The 18,156-nt window shown below is 41.0% G+C and overlaps 1 protein-coding gene across 1 annotated transcript in view; it reads left to right on the top strand.

Moving 5' to 3' along the window:
• The first annotated feature begins 5,300 nt into the window (after positions 1–5,300).
• thrab (thyroid hormone receptor alpha b) overlaps positions 5,301–18,156 on the top strand; it is a 49,244-nt gene continuing 36,388 nt past the window's right edge. The window contains exon 1 of the mRNA XM_067430681.1: positions 5,301–5,488. Coding sequence (XP_067286782.1) covers positions 5,433–5,488 — 56 coding nt within the window. The 5' untranslated portion in view covers positions 5,301–5,432. The remainder of the gene's footprint in view (positions 5,489–18,156) is intronic.

Below are 18,156 nucleotides of genomic sequence, written 5' to 3'. Positions count from 1 at the left end.
TTTCTACAAAGTGGGCTAAATGTTTTCTTTTCAGAAGGCACACAATGGGTAAATTAAGCTTGTAAAGGGCTTTGTTAAAGGGCAAACTTTTTCACTTTTGGCTTGTGAGGGCTTTACTGCTGAGTTTGCAGCTGCAAACAAAGTGTAACACTCTTCGTATTACTGTTTATAGTGCTGTTGTAAATGAGATTTAAAGTGCTTTCACTTTCTGAAGCAACCTGTTTGTGGCATTCTTTGCAAGATTAAATGGTTTTGCTACACATCTAATCTTTTATATCGAAACAATCTGCAAATAATTCACCAAGGTCTGCAACTGATGATTTTTTTTTTTTTTGGTGATTATTATTTTAATTAATCAATTCATTGTATTTACAGCATATTTACAATTATATATACAGAATATTTTATTTCCCATCCTGCCTAGTTTTCAGAATTTAATAATCTGTCAGTTTCCATATAGTACTTCCCGTCTATTATTTGGTACCCGCTGATAGATGCTGCTTTTAAATGCTTGCGTTTGTGTTTGTTTCCGTGATTCTCTTTCTGAGCGTCAAAGGTTTCTGTTTACAGTGTGTTTTTACAAGTCTTTATCATTATATAGCCAATCACAGTCATATATGTTGACCATGTGAATACAGCGGCCTATCAAAGGGTGCAAGTCAGTAATCAGTCAGAATCTGCGTAACACAGCTGAAAATGCAGGTATTGATTGGTTCAAATGTGAGCTGCGAGCTCTTGATCCTTTTATTATAAACACAAAGTGTAAATGTGATGTTAATTTGAGATTTGTTGTACAATTAAGACTATATTGACCTTTACTAAGCCATTTTTCATAATGGTGAATTGAGGAGAATGTGTTGCACTTTAGAGATCAACTGCCTTAGTGACTATAAAGGGAGGTCTCTTCTCTTTGCTTTCTGTTTATTACCCATTAGTGTTGTCAAAAAGTGCTGGCTACAATACCAAATTGGTATAGAAATGTTAAAATTGTGAGCACTTTGAGCACCATTGAGCGAAATCGTAAACTCCTCTGACTGGCCATTGTGCTCACACGCTCATCAAATATGTCTGTGATTGGTTAAAACGAATAGCGCTTTACTAACATGTTGTAAATATACGTCAATGATGTTTTTCTCAGAGCGCTTGCACAGATACACACGGAGCATTTCAGCTAGGGCTGGGCGATATGGCTTAAAACTGTATCACGATATAAGTGTTTTATATCGGTCAATATCGATAATTATTGATATTTTTATGAATTATCTAAAATAAGGACCAGGAGAAAAATACATTACATTTAAAAAATATTTATTTTAAACTTAACCTTCCTCTGATTATAATCCCCTCAGTTATAAAGGCAGAAATGTCAACACAGCCATGGAAAAACACATGGAAAATAATTCAAATGTAAATATGTTTATAGTCAACATGTCGCATGAACACAAGGGTAAGATGTGCACAGCAAAAATGATGTCAACGCGGAGTGGGCGGTCGAGCACGAGACCCCATTTCACTTCGCGGTGAACTTTCCACACAACTTTGTGGAAAGTTTGAAGCAAATCTGGCCGTGCAGTCTCATCAAACTGGCACATAGTATGTGCGTTTAAATCAAGCGGCAACTTACTGCGATCTTTCTTGAAGCCAATACGGAAGTAATGTAATCTGCAATTCCTCAACTGGCCACTAGGGACAGGCTCCAGAAGGGAGCAGAATCTTATTGAACCCCATGTTAAAATGCCCAACTTTACAGCAGAAAAAAACATATTTACAGCTTGGTACAAATTGTGGTTTTGGCCTATAAGGCTAATTTTGACCTTCATGACAACTGTGAGGGGGGTGATTTTTTTTATAACTCATTCGTTTACGTTATATAAAGCCTTAAAGTTCTACATAATTAAGGGTGTGGCTAGTTTGAGTGACAGGTGGATAGCCATTTATATGCCGTCTATAGTCAATGCGTCACCTAAGCTCCGCCCACATTCCACCTTTTTGCCCATTTTCTGTTATCCGGGAGTGACACGCGATGAAGTGCTCGCAAAATGGCAACGCCCAGCTCGCCCCTACTTTAAGCTTCAGAACAGCTTATCGGAATCCTATGGGTGACGTCACGGACACTACGTCCATATTTTTTTACAGTCTATGGTTTAAATCAGTTGCTTATATTTACAAAATGAGCCAAAAATAGCAGAAATAAGCCCTTTTAATGAAAATAAAGATACATGTTTAATAAAAATGTTCATGAAACTAATTGAAAATGTTTAGAGAAATAAGGAAATGTTTAAGAGATTGTTAATTTAGTTAAATACATGTTCTCCCATCCATATATACTCTGTTCTAATTCCACAAGTAATGCTGGGTTTCAAACTATTCTTTCATAGTGTGGTTAAGGTAAAGTTTAATAAAGTAAACATTGTGACGTGTGTACCTTACTTCTTCTCATCTCTGTTTCCTGATGGTTTATAGAACAATTATTCAGAGTTGCCCTCCTGTCGTTTCAAAGAATGCGGCACACATTTTCCACATATCACTCCACGCCGGTTGTGTTACCGAACCAAACATGATACTGATTGGCTGTTAGCGTGTCACTCCCTACATTGGTTGGTTACCAGAGAGTGCGTGCCTTTGTTCATAACCAAACTTGCTTCAACCTCTCATTTCTTCAGATCTTCATCGAACACATTTTTTATTAATATTGATTACGCGTCTATCGCGATACATATCATTATCGTTTTATCCATAGACCGTAAAAAAATATGGACGACTCTGGCTCGACATCATCCGTTTCCGCTTGCCATATTTGAAGCTTTCAGGCGGGGGTGCACAGCGCTGACATCTTGGGACCGAGTCTGCGCAGTAGCGATTTCGGGACCGGAGTTGCGCAGTGGAGCGCAGGAAGTAGAGCAGGAAGGACAGCTGCGAAATCAAAAGCCCACCCACACTCTCGCAGATGCAGAACAATTAATTATGTTGGTGTGAAATAAACAGTTATGGAAATGTAGAAATTAAAGCTAAAGCTCCAATCTGCTCCCAAAAATTCAGCAAAAAGTCTGTTAGTGCCTCAGTGACAACTTTACTCAGAGAAGACGTCAGTCTCAGCTGTCAATCATGACGTCACACCCCCTGTTTTTAAAGCGTCAGATAACTAACTAAAACTAAACTTATTTTAAAAACGAACACTTGAAATGAAATCATTGTGATGATAACTGTCTTCAATGACAAACTAACTTTGGGGGAAAAATATTTGAAGTGTAATTTTATTATTTAGTTTGCCTCACATCCTTTAGAAAACACAGAGGGGCTGCTATACTGGGACCGGTCACCGGGGGGAGATCGAGGCGCTAAAGCTTCAGTAAATGAGAGGGAGACTGCAGGCTTGGTTTTATCCCTAGCCCTAGTTTCAGCCAACTTCGTTTATATCAGCCTACCAATCCGCTGGTTGACCACTGCTTGTGCTTTCAAACGCTCCTGCTACCGCTTTAAAACACTTTCAAACACTTCTGTGCGCTTTCAAACGCTCCTGTTTGTTGATCATTGTCCCCATCACACACACAATCACATCGGATGAGCGTGTGAGCACAATGGCCAGTCAGAGGGGTTTACGATTACAGTTCAACAGCGCTCAAAGCGTCATATTTTTTACATTTCAGTATCAAGGTATTTGATGTCACGGTCGGTACTTTTGATAACGCTATAACCCATTCACAATCAGCGAGATTGGAAACAGCGAAGATGGACAGTGAAGACTAATGTTTTTAATAATAAATGGTCTTTGAAATTATAATGATAAACCTTACAAAATACCACCCAGCCCTAGAAATAATCCTGGATCAGTGGCTTTTTTTGGACAGAATTTCTGCTGTGACTCGTAGTCTGACCATATTGACCTGTGACAACAACAAAACAGAGACTAAATTTAGGCACTGACTTTGCATTGGCTAATTTGTCCTAATTTTCTTACACACGTAGACTTTCTTTGTCTAATCTCATTGGTTATGTTTAGATTTGAGTGTCTATTTCAGTACTGTAACATTTGCATGCACAATTAAGCCTAAATACACAGTTTAAACATAGCAATACTTTTATTTATTTTCATTTTCGGGTGAACTGGCCAGTTAAACGGTCTAGCTCATTGCAATCTAGTGGCCCGTGGATAATTTTCTCAGTATCCGTCCTCCTAATCCAGATTACCGAGGCAGTCGAGGATTTGAGATTTACACAGGTTTTGAGACAGATTGATGCAGCCAAAGAAGTGAAAGAGCAGCCTTGCGTTGCACGTGAGCTGCTGGGTTTTGCACAGGGTATGCGGTGCAGGGGGAGATGGGATTAAGGCTTGCCTAATCGGAGTTGTTTCCTGGAAAGTGTGCCTGTTGTCTCCAGCGATCCGGTTATACTCGAGAGAGAGAGAGCTCATGGGACACATGTCACATGGGACGGAAAACTAAAATCGGAAGAGTGATACACACATGTCTGAAACTAGAATTTTTCAGACTATAATGTAGACCAGAGGTACTATACTGGAGAATTTTATTTTTATATTGCTGTATTTTCTCAAAATAATACCCTGGAATGGATCCACTAGATTGGGATTTGTCAAAGTGTGCATGGTCCTTGGCTTTATTTTTACACTGTATTTTTTAATACACTGGTACAACACTACTTTTATTATTTATAAACTCACAATTTTAAATGACCGTAAGAATACTAGGAAGATCAAAACTAGATCAAAACTTTGTATTCTATTCTTGTACTGCTAATCACAAAATAAAACCTTACCATTGCTTGTGTATGTTAGTTTGTACAAAGCACCTAAGGGGACATGGGGATGTAAGCAGGAACAATTATATTTTATTATATTTTATATTATGTTTTCTTTTCGCAAAATGTTCGAGCTCCCCAGAGAAACTTTCTGTGGTTTTGTGTTATCACGCAAACATTTTGCGTTCCGCAAGAAACTTTGTGTTTACTTGTAAAAATGTTGCATTCCCCCGAGAAACTGACGTTTGCTGCCGAAACTTTCCTGAAATGTAGCCTTCGCTCACATTAAAATGCTAGTTTTGTGAGCAAACCATACGTTTCTCAGAGGAATGCGAAACATTTATGAGCAAACACATTTTTTGTGGAATGCAAAAGGTCACTTTGGTTTTTCTTGTCGACACATTCTTGTCCATCGCCGCGAGTTTGTTAATGCTTTGCATTGATTAGCGCACAAGCTTACTTTGATTCTGTCTTTTTTTGCAGACCTCATCACATATTGCTGCATTATCACTGGGCGTCTGGGTTGGAGAGTGAGGCGGGCTTGGTGTGTGAGCGTCGCTCCGCAAAGCCGTCCGATGACTGTCTGACTCATCACAACCCGCGAATGACAGGCGTGCATTCGGGGGTGGGGCCCGCCTCAGTCTCACATGATTGGTCGCTGGATGGAAATAAGGTGAATGGAACACATGCCCAAGGAGCAAGACCCAAACCAATCAGAGGGAGAAGAGAAACGGTGAGGCTAGAACTGATCTCACAACAGATTTCAGAGTCATTAGCATAGACTGTAAAAAAATATGTATGTAGCGTCCGTGACGTCACACATGGGATTCCGATAAGCTGTTGAACCGTGAAATGAAGACGAGCTGGCCGTTGCCATCTTGCCAGCGCCCAGATAACAGAAAATGGGCAAAGAGGAGGGATGTGGGCGGAGCTTAGGTGACTCAATGACTTACAGACAGCGGATAAATGGCTATCCACCTGTCACTCAAAGTTATATAATGTAAACAAATGCGTTATTAAAAAAAAAATCACCCCCCTCACAGTTGTCATGAAGGGCAAAATTGGCTATACAGACCAATACCACAATTTGTACCAGACTTTTTTGCTGTAAAGTTGGGAATTTTAACATGGGGCTCAATGAGATTCTGCTCCCTTCTGGAGCCTTTCCCTAGTGGCCAGTCGATGAATTGCAGTTTAAATTACTTCCGTATTGGCTTAACAGAAACTGGGGGAGGTTGCCGCTTGGTCATTAGTCAAGTTATGATGTTAGTCATAATGCCAGGTTCAAACTATACAATATTTTTGTCTGTTACGGCTATCACTGTGTTAGATGATGTGATTTTACTTCTAAATTATCCAGACATATCACCCTGTAGCCCAAAGAAGCTAAGCAGGGTTAAACCTGGTCAGTACCTGGATGGGAGACCTCCTGGGAAAACCAAGTTGCTGGAGAAGATAAACCCAGCAGAGGGCGCTCACCCTGTGTTCTATGTTGGTTCTAATGCCCCAGTATAGTGATGAGGACACTATACTGTCAAAAAGCACTGACCTTCGGATGGGACCAAAGTCCTGACTCTCTCTAGTCATTAAAAATCCCTTGGCACTTTTCTTACAAGAATAGGAGTGTAACCTCTGTGTCCTAGCCACATTCCATTCATTGGTCCATATCAGTCATGGCCTCCTAATAATCCCCAACCACTGAATTGGCTCAATCACTCTCTCTCTTCTCCACCTGTATCTGGTGTGTGGTGAGCGCACTGGCACCATTGTTCTGTGGTTGCTGTCACATCATCCAAGTGGATGCTGCACACTGGTGATGGATGAGTAGAGACCCCTGACGTGATTGTAAAGTGTTTTTGTTGTACAGTACTACATAGGAAATGGACTATTTAAATACCTCATTCATTCATTAATTCTTGTTGCATCATCGACAAGAAACATGCCAGACTGCACGTTGCTTCCCGACCAATCATTGTTTGACATTTTAATGCGTAATATCAGCACAAAGGCGGGACTAACGGCTGTCTTCGTGAAGTGTCACAGACACTGGTGTCGGTGTTGTCTACTATGAACCACTATACGAGATAAAGCGATAATTTCTTGCGTCCCAACGCCCGTTGTCGTTTACGAATCACCACGCTACCCTATGTCAAACGATCATGCCAAAATCAGGTTGATATCGTGTAGTGAACTCTGCTTTACAGTTTTTATGCTTGGGCTTTAAAGTTTCCCGTGCTCATTGCTTCTCTGTGTGTGTGTGGTTATCGAATTTTATTTCATGTACACGTAGTGACGTTTCGGGAAACTCAAATTTTCTGGTCAATGCACACAGTCTCCTACATAATTCAGTTTTCCTGGTAACTGGCTCCATTTGTATGTGTACATCTCAAAGTGAGTGCGGTGCTGGCTCTACGCCGTGCTTTTGAGTCTAAAGGCAGGCGCTAAGAGACCAGCCTTTACCTCACCATCTACTCCGCACACACATTTTATATAAGGCCTGGAGCCGGCAGGAAAGTTAACTAAAGCCTTAGAGAATGCCTGTTACTGTCTAAAGTCAGCACACACTCAACCCTTACACGCAAACACACACACACACACACGCACACACACACACACACACACACATTGCCGTGTAGGCTTTTGGTTTAGAAGGACGGCACAGACTGCCCCCTCACGTTCTAAAAAAGAGTTAGCTTTAGAGCCAACAGCAATGTTTCTGCCAGTTAGCAAAAAAAACAAAAACAAAAAAACATCAAGTCTTCCTTCTCTGAGTATTTGTGTGTGGATGTCTAATGTGTGATCTGTCCTTGAGCGATTTCTTTATTTAGCAGATCTCTTGTTTATTTTTCAATTCGCTGACCATAGAAACCTAATGGTTTTTGAGGATAGGTGTGTTGTTATTGTCACAATGGTCAGCTAATTGGCTAATTAGTGAGGTTGATGATTAGGGAGGTTGACTAATCTGTGTAGCTTCAGATTTTTCTGTTTATAGTACCATCAAACTATAAAATGTATAAAACTTAAACATATATATATATATATATATATTATTAGTGGTGGGCCGTTATCTGCATTAAGGTGAGACTCTTATCAGGTGATAAAAAAAATAACGGCACAACCGGGGTGCCGTCTGACGTGAGCAGGAGTGCCGTGTAAATGGTGCACTTAGGGCTGGGCGATATGGAGCAAAAAATATATCTCGATATATTTTGCTATATCTCGATATACGATATATATCTCGATATCTTTACAGGAAAAATAACCCCCTAAAAACTACAGCAAAAACAAATATGCCAAATACCACAAAAACTTCTTTTTTTTAAATTGAAGTGCAAAGAGGTAGTCAAGTGCTTTTGCGACATTTAAAAAAAAAAAAAAAAACTCCCTGATTACATAAATAATAATAATTTAACTGTAAAAGAAAATAAATAATATTGCCTTCTTTTCATTTATTTCATGCTTTCAAAAGATGAATCAAAGACTCCCTTTTTTATAGTTAAAGTAAACAGTAAGCATTTTGCAGAAAGATGGGGGCATGACTGAGATATAAATAAACCGATTTTGTCATAACACCATTTCCTGTTAAATTTGTATCAAAATTCAAACAGTGATGTTTGTCATGAGTTTGACAAAATTCAAACTCATCATGCAGATCATGTAGGCTACACATGAGCTGAGTTTCACTTCTTTTCCAGTTACAGAACGAAATATAAATGTCAGAAGGTAGGCTATATGATAATATGATACAGTACAACTTACAGAAGAGCACTGTGTCTCAGGACACCCGGGATGTCGCGTTTTTCCCTCTTGGTTAAAACGTGAATAGACCTATTCATCATAATCCCGTGATAAAGCTGACAAAATAATAATAGTAATGATATTGCAATAATTTTTAAATGTTTTCAAATGATATGCGATCATTTTGACATTTTAACCGAAAACTATGCGATCAGTTAGACACAGATCATAAACTGGCATGATTGCGACCGCGTCTCGCACCAGTAGTGTCAATCACCTGACTGTGGGTGAAACGTGCGATTTGAACTATGATGAACATTAATATTTCTTTATGAACTTTAGCAAGCAGTTGTGTTAGAAGGAAAACATGGTCTCTAAACTGAGTCCTGAACAACGTGCGCGCTTGTCAACATGATAACTAATCCTCACCTGGTTGTGGAAGCAGCCGTGTTCAATGAGACAACACGCGAGGGGAGGGGGAACAAAGCAAGAGGCGGGAGGCGCGCGAGCGGGAGCGAGCACAGCACAGAGAAGGCAAACAAGCAAAGTGGCGGAATCAGAATTAAATATAAACAATATATCGATATATACGATATGTCCAAATCCATATCGAGCTGAAAAAATATCTCGATATATTTTAAATATCGAGATATCGCCCACCCCTAGGTGCACTTGCACCGCGGTTCATCTCACATCTGATGACGCATATTTAATATGGGTTGTAGCTTGAAAATAATGCTTTATGTATGTTTCTGTCGATGGATACACGTGCTGGCTTCTCGGTGATACATTACAACAGCAATTATAAAAGAAAAACGTGGGCAAAACGGCCTATCTTTGTAAACTGTTCAATGCATGCGAGTGCTGCCGTATGTCCGAATATGACCAGACATTTCTCCGTCATCACCCACGTGTAGAGCCAGAAGAAGCGAATGAGAACTCGCGCGCTGAGAGACTCTGTGCACTCGTCCCAAAGCGCGCACTCGTCTCACAGCGCGCAAATATTGAGTTCTCTTTCAAATCTTGCGCTTGAACGGACAAACTCACACAGAAAGTATGTCAACATGTCCATATTGATGAGTATCCAAGCAGGCATAGTCTGTATATGCCTTAAGTGAACTTTATACTGTCGAGAAAGACAACGCATATCCCTGCATTAGGCCTTAAAGGGCCAGTATCCTTTACTGCGGTTTAATGTCAAACAAAAGATGACATCACTCACTGCTCTTGATTGAATAGCTTGTGTAAGTTTAATAAGGATTAATCTTAAATTTAAGCAGTGAAATATGCAATTATTTTACATTTGATTGCTTTATTCAATTTCTCTACCTAAAAACTAATGTTAGACCTACCTGAAAAATCTGAAAAGCATTGTTTATTTTATTAGTATCTTTGCTCAATAGTGTTTATTTATGCTGCTGCTTGTATTTAAGTTATTTGTTCTTATTTTCTTTATTTTTATTTGACAGTAGTCCTTTTTCCCCTGAACATAGCAAATACAGAACCGCACTGAAACCGTGGACCTAAAACCGCGATACAAACCGAGCCGTGAGCAATCTGTACCGTTACACCGCTAGCGTAATGTATGTGAGAGGGTAGCACACACGTTTTGAAAGCCTTCGGCAGAATTTTTATGTGCCATTTTAATTCATTAATCATGATTATTCGCTTCTAACATTAAAGTCTTTTATATATTTTTATATGGTAATAGTTTCACATTTAGGGCCAGATTTACTAACAGCTTGAAGCAGCACAAGCACTTTTTGCGTAAAAAACTGACTACTGTCAGGATTTACACATGCAGTGAAAGATTTGTGCTGAGAAGACGTGGACAGTGTTATTTTTGCGGCTGACCTTATTGCAGTTTTGACCTTCTGACCTTTTGTAGGAGTTTCCCTTTTAGACGCAAAAGGTATGGGAGGAGAGTATTTAAATGAATCACGCAAAGGTGATTTACTGATGTTTGTGCTAGTCAGTTTAATGGTATTTGCACAATTATTTACCGGCCAAAAAAGCATCTTAAGCCAGACACTAATTTGCACTGCTCTTGGTATTTGTGTTTGTCATTATGGAAATAATCCGGCTGCGACTGTGTTCTTTAATTTGTGCGTCGTCAGTAGATCACGCGCAGAACTGTCCACTCTCCTCTGTGCTCTCTCATGCTAATCTGCCCCTTAATCTCCAAATTAATGTAGAGACATAAAGACAGCAGCCTAAATTTGACATATTTGTTTAATGGCATCTTTTTTTGAAAGAAGGTCAGTTTCACCGATACCAAAACTGTCTGCTACTGACATCTCTATGAAATTCATTTTCATATAGGCAGTCAGCATTACAGTATAATTGAACGCTATCAATTTAAGGCTAATATAATAGGCTACGGCTAATTAAAATATAACTTTAATTTAAGAGAACTTCAAACTTCTTCTTCTTCTTCTTTCAGCTGTTCCCTTCAGGGGTCGCCACAGCGAATCATCTGCCTCCATCTTTGTCTATCCTCTGTATCCTCTTCTCTCAGTCCGACTACCTTCATGTCCTCCTTCACTACATCCATAAACCGCCTCTTTGGTCTTCCTCTTCCTGCCTGGCAGCTCTAACCTCAGCATCCTTTTACCGATATATTCACTCTCCCTCCTCTGAACATGTCCAAACCATCTCAGCCTGGTCTCTCTAACTTTGTCTCCAAAACATCTCACATGTGCTGTCCCTCTGATGTACTCATTCCTGATCCTATCCATCCTCGTCACTCCCAAAGAGAACCTCAACATCTTCAGCTCTGCTACCTCTAGCTCTTCCTCCTGTCTTTTCCTCAGTGCAACTGTCACTAAACCATACAACATCTCTGGTCTCACTACTGTCCTGTACATCTTTCCTTTCATTCTTGCTGGTACACTTTTATCACACAACAGACCTGACACTTTTCTGAGGAACCACACGCTTCTTCACCTCTTTTCCACACTCCCCATTGCTCTAGACTGTTGACCCTAAGTACTTAAAATCCTGCACCTTCTTTACCTCTTCTCCCTGTAACCTCACTGTTCCACTTGGTTCCCTCTCATTCACACATATGTATTCTGTCTTGCTGCGACTAACCTTCATTCCTCTCCTCTCCAGAGCAAACCTCCACCTCTCTAGAATTTAAGAGAACTTCAAACAATCTTCCCATCAACCCATTATAATAAATGTCACACTGACCTGTTCGCTTCATATCTGGGCTCAACAGTGAGACTGGCCCAGATCATTTCTTTACCTGTCAAAGTGCATTAAAAAGTTATTGTTTTTGATGAATGTATCATTGTAAACCAGGGGTCTCAAACTCAACTTACCTGAAAATGACATTTCTGAAAATAAAACCTTGGCAAGCGCAGCACACTTTACGACTCAGCACAAAGGTGTGCATGGGCTGCACTAACACTAAACTTTGATGTCAATTAGGGGGCCACAAAATATTGTCCCTCGAGTTTGAGACCCGTGTTGTAAACCTTACTTTCACAGTCTTCACTGCATAACTTATGAATGAAATATGATTAACTTTGCTCTGCTCCATATTTTGAATGATGATGCAATATTGGACCCACGGGTGGGGCGCAGAGTTTATTAATCCTTATTAAAGCTACAAATGTTATTTATTCATTAGCAGTGTGTGATTACTCTTTTTCTTTTGTTCTTTGATTATCCGTAATGACAGATAGCAGCAGGTTTATTAGGCTACTGTCACTTTAAGACCTGACGCACACGACTTGGATCTGACACACATCCTAACTCTTTACGTTCATTTAAAGTACTATTCGCACGGGATTAGTATAATCTAGGGATTTAGAAATTACTCCCCCACATCTGAGTTTTGCGTGGCGCATTTGCACGGGATAAGCAAAGACTGTGATTTTACTCAAATTTACTGACTTATCCAGGATATGATGTCAAGACTTCGTTTTAGATTCTGTATGAAATCATAAACAGGCATTGATATCGTTTTGATTATTTAATAGTAATAAATAAACATAATTTCATTCAGTTAGATAACAGACGCCATGAACTGAGCACAGACAAGCGGCAGGAGTCAGATTGCATTTATCACGAGTGAGAAGCTGACACACGGCGGATGATTCAGTTTCAATGCTAAATGTAAAAGCGCCCATTCAAACGAGCTTGTCATTGTACTGTTCTGTTATGTTTTTCAGTAAGAATAGTATTGATATTAATATTAAACACAGCATTTAATCAGTTTACTCCCAAATTGATACTCATTCTAAAGTGAAAGCATAATCCGTGCGGCTGCACGGGAATTCATAACGGTGCGCGTTATGAATGCAGACTCCATTCTTCGTGAAAGATAAAGATAGAAATGCTCACAGGGAGAAAAAAAAACTTGCAAAAATTATATACGATCCGCCTAATCCTGGCCAAATCACAGAGATGTTGATTCGCACGGGACTACTATTATCACAGGACAAAGGGTGTACATGGTCTGCTGCAATGCTTAAGGTAGTTGGTACATGTCAAAGTAACATCCACATGGATGGCAGGACATGCTTCTAACACTTCAACGTTGAGGACAAAATGATCACTTGCTGCCTAATATATCTCATCCACTAACAGGTGCTGTGATGAAGAGATAATGGTGTTTTTCAAGGTCACTAGTCATAATATTATGCCTGTATATATATATGTGTGTGTGTGTGTGTGTGTGTGTGTGTGTGTGTGTGTGTGTGTGTGTGTGTGTGTGTGTGTGTGTGTGTGTTAGTGTTACTTTAGTATTATAAAAGCTAAATTAATAAACTTTACCTTTTAGACCCAGCTTGGTGCATTATCCTCTAATTAGTCTATAAATGTTATTCAAGATTAACCGTCATTAAATCAATGAGGCTTCAAAGCAGGTGAAAATGTTCCAGCCTGCTCAAGCGTTTTCAACGCAATCATTAATTCTCGCATTTAATTACATAGAAGCATCGTCAGGAACACAGAAGCTTCTTCACAAGGCCATACATCATTACTTCAACCAGACTTTGTCTTAGCTGCAGACCTATGTTTGCGTGCATGCGTGCGTGTGTGTGTGCATGCATATAATGAGAAGGACCCCAGGAATGTAGGGTCAGATTCCCTGCATGATCACTCAAGAAGCGATTAAATGAGGGCCATTCAGCTTAATTACTCCGAGGCCACCTGTCAGTAGATTAGCTGATCGTCAGCACAGCATTCTGGGTTAAATCAAAGAGCAGGAGCAGCAATCACATGGCTCTGTTCATCTTAATAAAGCTGATTTGTTCTTCTCCTACTTTCTTTACTTGCTCTCCTGCTTCCTTGTCTCTGCTAACTGCCTCCCAATCACCTTCTCAAACCTAATGTCCGTAGAGGTTCAGCTGTTTCTTTTCCTGTTTACTCTATGTATTAAAGGCCATTCGGAAAAAAAGTGAGAACTAGCTTCAAAAACTCCCCTAGCTCCGCCCCAAACTTACGCCATTGGTTGAGCCAGTGCGAATGTCATAACTTTATATAATGTAAACTCATATTACTGATTAGAGCATGTTCCAAACAGAATCACTTGTTTTAGGTTATATTTGATGTTTGTTGGCACTATTACAGCCAAGATTTATTCTGAACTATCTTCATCCATATTGTTTAGTTTGTGTTAAATTAACTGTATCAGGGCGTTCCACAGGCGTCTTGCCTTGAGATTTCAAACTTGAGATGTATGGAGAACTTGCTCGTTGCTCTTTTGTTTATACCAACACCACATGCCTGTTTGAGTCGATGTTCTACAGTGGTCATAAGAACTGATGCTTGCATGTTGTTTTAATCTATCCTGGCTGACATCATGTTCCTCTTCACCATTTACACTTAAAAGCTCCTAGATTTGCATATACTCAATTGACAGGATTTTCTGTCCTTTGGAAGGATGTAATCCACTTTAATCAGACAGACAGGGTGTCTGCAGAGAGCTGAAGCCTTTGCCTATAGTTTACACAGATTTAATGATGGGTTTGCTTTTTTCAAATTTGCGTTTTTATATTCTTTTTTATAATTTTCCTTTTATTTAGGATCAATTTAGTTTTCTTTCATGAGCATATTTTTTTTTTTAAAAAATAGATATTTTAGTTTTAGTTTACTTAAATGACAAATCTAAAATAACCAAGACTTTTCAGATCAGACAACAACCTCAGAAAGTACTTGCTATGTCTGATTTCGAAGCATTTGATTACAACATTTTGGAAGAAACAGTACAGTACCTTAAAGGGGTGATGAATTGAGAAATCAACTTTCCCTTGAGCTTTTGATATATAAAAGGTCATGGTAATATAAGAATAACTTGTAAGTTTCAGAGCTGAAAACTTCCTTGTTAGTCAAAGAAAAGCTTTTATACTGTAGACACCAGGCCCAACAATTGACCGGTTGGGGATCTATGACGTCAGAGAAGTCAAGCACTGTGTAAGTAACTGTGTTCATTCTAATGCCTGATCTGAAATGTGATGATTTATGTAGTCGATGCTCTTTGACTGTGTGTCAGTATAATCAAACCAGTGGCTAAATATCAACTTGCGTTGTTTCTCTTATAGGATTAAAATTATCTGTTATTTAACAGTGATTCAATTCTATAAAGAAAGCGATCAAGGAGAGCTCCCTTTGACATCGTTTGAGCAGCACAGCCTGCAGCTGTCTTGCCACATAAACCTTCAGGATGGATGGAGACAGCCTTTGATCCAACCCTTCTTGGAGAAATGACAGCACCGACCCGATCGGGCATTTCCAGGTGGTGGTAGGGTACTCAAACCTGCCGCGTCCCATCCAGGAGCCACACGTGGAGGTTCCCGAGATCGGGACGCGGGTGCCACAGGGTGCCCTGTCTCTGAGAGAGGAGATCCTGTCTCAGAGTAATCGGCCAGGAGGGGGTGTTGCAAGGAGTCCAAGTTCTGGGAACCAGGTCCGGCCGTGCCAATAAGGGGCGACCAACATGACCTGCTCCTTGTCCTCCCTCACCTTAGGCGCTTCTGACTCCATAACATGAGATGTCGGGCGAGTTGGGACATGTGGCGGGAGCGTAGACCGCCCTGGTGGTTGATGTACGCTACAATGGCCGTGTTGTCCGACCTGACTAGCACGTGTTGACCCTTCAGCAACGCTCGGAAGCGGTGCAGGGCGAACCATACTGCCAGCAACTCAAGGCAATTGACATGCAGGTGGCGCTAGCTCTCTGTCCAGGAACCTGCGGCAGCATGTCCACTGCACATGGCACCCCAACCCGTAGTGGAAGCATGTTTCCAGGCATGTTGTTGTGTCTGTTGACACAACAACATGCCTGGAAACTCGTTCTAAGGGGATACCTGCCCGTAGAAAACTGAGGTTCGACCACTGGGTGAGTGTCTGTCTGCAGGCCCGAGTCACTGGGACCTGGAGCGTGCCATACTGCCATGCCCATCTCGGGACTCGATCGCAAAGCCAGTGCTGAAGCGGTGTCATATGAAGCAATCCGGAGCTGGGGGGACCGCAGGAGGCCGCCCTTGGCGTTTGATGGCCTCAGTCTGCCTCTGGGGAAGGCCAAGAACTGTTGGGCGCAGTCCTCAACCGTGCCGCCGAAAAGGCCAGCCTGGAATATGGGTGAGTTGAGGAGGTGGGCTCACTCAGCCTCCCACATCGACCAGGTAAGGCCAATTGTCTTTCCCGGACCACATCTGTGGACATCTCCTGACCCAGGGGGTGTGTGGTCACCTACGCCACCCGGGGGGGCGGGATCGGTGGCAGCACGCAGCTCGTAAGCCCTGGCTCAGCTCTGTCACCGTGCATACGCATCGGGGCAGCTTGAGGGGGCGCTTAGGATAGCCTCACTGAGTCAGGTCAAAGCACTCCGTGGACACCGTAGTACGCAACAGAGCGTCTGACTGAGGGGGAGGGACCCCAGTGTACCCTTAGGCCGCGACCCCTCGGGGGCAGAGAAGGCGGAGGAGGCCACCGAACGGTCGCGGGAAGACATGGGGATCTTCCTGCATCCTATATTGATTCCGACAAGAATGGTGCAACAAACTTATGCGAGTAAAACGTCTTTTTTATATGTATTAATAGTAGTCCACGGGCTGTGTGTTTTCCAGATGGGCTACTAAAACGTACGCCCGTCGGCAGAAATTCTTTCTTGTTCTGGTTGCGCACGTGTGTGGGGGGGGTGTGTGCGCACGTGCTCGCAGTTCACGCTTATATCGACCGATCCTACGGGCCATGTAATACAGAAATAATATTCCAATCAATTGCGGGTGGAGGAGAAATAAATCACTGTGTTTGTTTGATAAAGATGTTTACGAGCCCAGTGGTCGAGAGAATCATTGCAGTTGCCACTTGCAAAATGATCTCTCCCTCATGTGAACTGACAGTGGCATAGATATGACAGCTTATCAGCGGAGCAAATCTTATTCAATCCTAGCTGTGGGCGTTCACTTCTAAATATCCAGTGCGGCACGCCCATCAAAACCCAGCGTTCATAAGACTGCCTCAAAACCAGGGTAGAAATGTTTTTGAATGTAAAAACCACACAAACGTCATTAGTTGACCTCAGACAACAGTATAAAAAAAGAAAAAAGCCAGTTCATGACACCTTTAAGGTCAAACAGGAGTTATCTAGCCATTCTATAACTTTTTGCATTTCCTTAGTTAATTTCAATGCAACCTCAGTTGTATTTTCCCCATGAGTATATAATACAGTATCACCAGCGTACATTATTAAATCAACATTGTTGCACATAGATGGAAGGGCGTTAATATATATATATGCTGAAAAGTAGCGGCCATAAAATTGTCCCTTGTGGCACTCCAAGTGTGCATGCTTTAAATGGGGATAGAGTATTGTTCACCCATGCACACTGATGTCAGCCACTCAGGTAAGATTTAATCCAGTTTTGTGTGTCTAAGGAAAGGTCATTATTCACCAGTTTGTTTAATAGTATGTCATAATTAACCGTTTGAAAAGCCTTGCATAAATCAAGAAAAACTCCACCTACTACTCCTCCCTGGTCTAGGTTTGTTTTAATTTCTTAAAGGAAGTAGCAGCATGCTGTTTCTGTTGAATGTTTTTTTCCTGAGGCCAAACTACATAGGATGTAAAAAAGCCCTGGAATCAAGCTGGGCAATTAGTTGTTCTGCTACAACCTTTTCAATGACCTTTGAAATGGCTGGCAGGATGCTAATAGGTCAATAGTTACTAACTTACATTTTGTGACCAGATTTATGTACAGTGGTTACGATAGCAGACACTAGGAAAAGTGCTCTCATTAAATATATATGTTTATTAATTTAGTTAAAGCGGAGGTAATATGTGCAATATCAGTGCTGGAACTACTTGACCTCACTGCTGCATTTGACACTGTCGATCATAGCATACTTCTTGACAGGCTAGAAAACTGTTCGGTCTTTCTTCAGGCTAGAAAACTGTTTGGTCTTTCTGGGATGACCTAAAATGGTTATGGTCATACTTAGAAGGAAGAGGTTATTATGTGAGGATCGGTGACCATAAGTCTGAGTGGACATCCATGACATGCGGAGTCCCTCAAGGCTCAATTCTTGCACCACTTCTTATCAACCTTAACATCCTAACATCCAATAATGAGAAGGAACCAAATTGCTTAACCAGCTATGCAGATGACACCCAGATCTACTTAGCCCTATCACCAAACGACTACAGCC

Source organism: Pseudorasbora parva, chromosome 21, assembly GCF_024679245.1.
Source record: "Pseudorasbora parva isolate DD20220531a chromosome 21, ASM2467924v1, whole genome shotgun sequence".
Taxonomy (NCBI): domain Eukaryota; kingdom Metazoa; phylum Chordata; class Actinopteri; order Cypriniformes; family Gobionidae; genus Pseudorasbora; species Pseudorasbora parva.
This window is presented reverse-complemented; position numbering and strand designations above follow the sequence as displayed.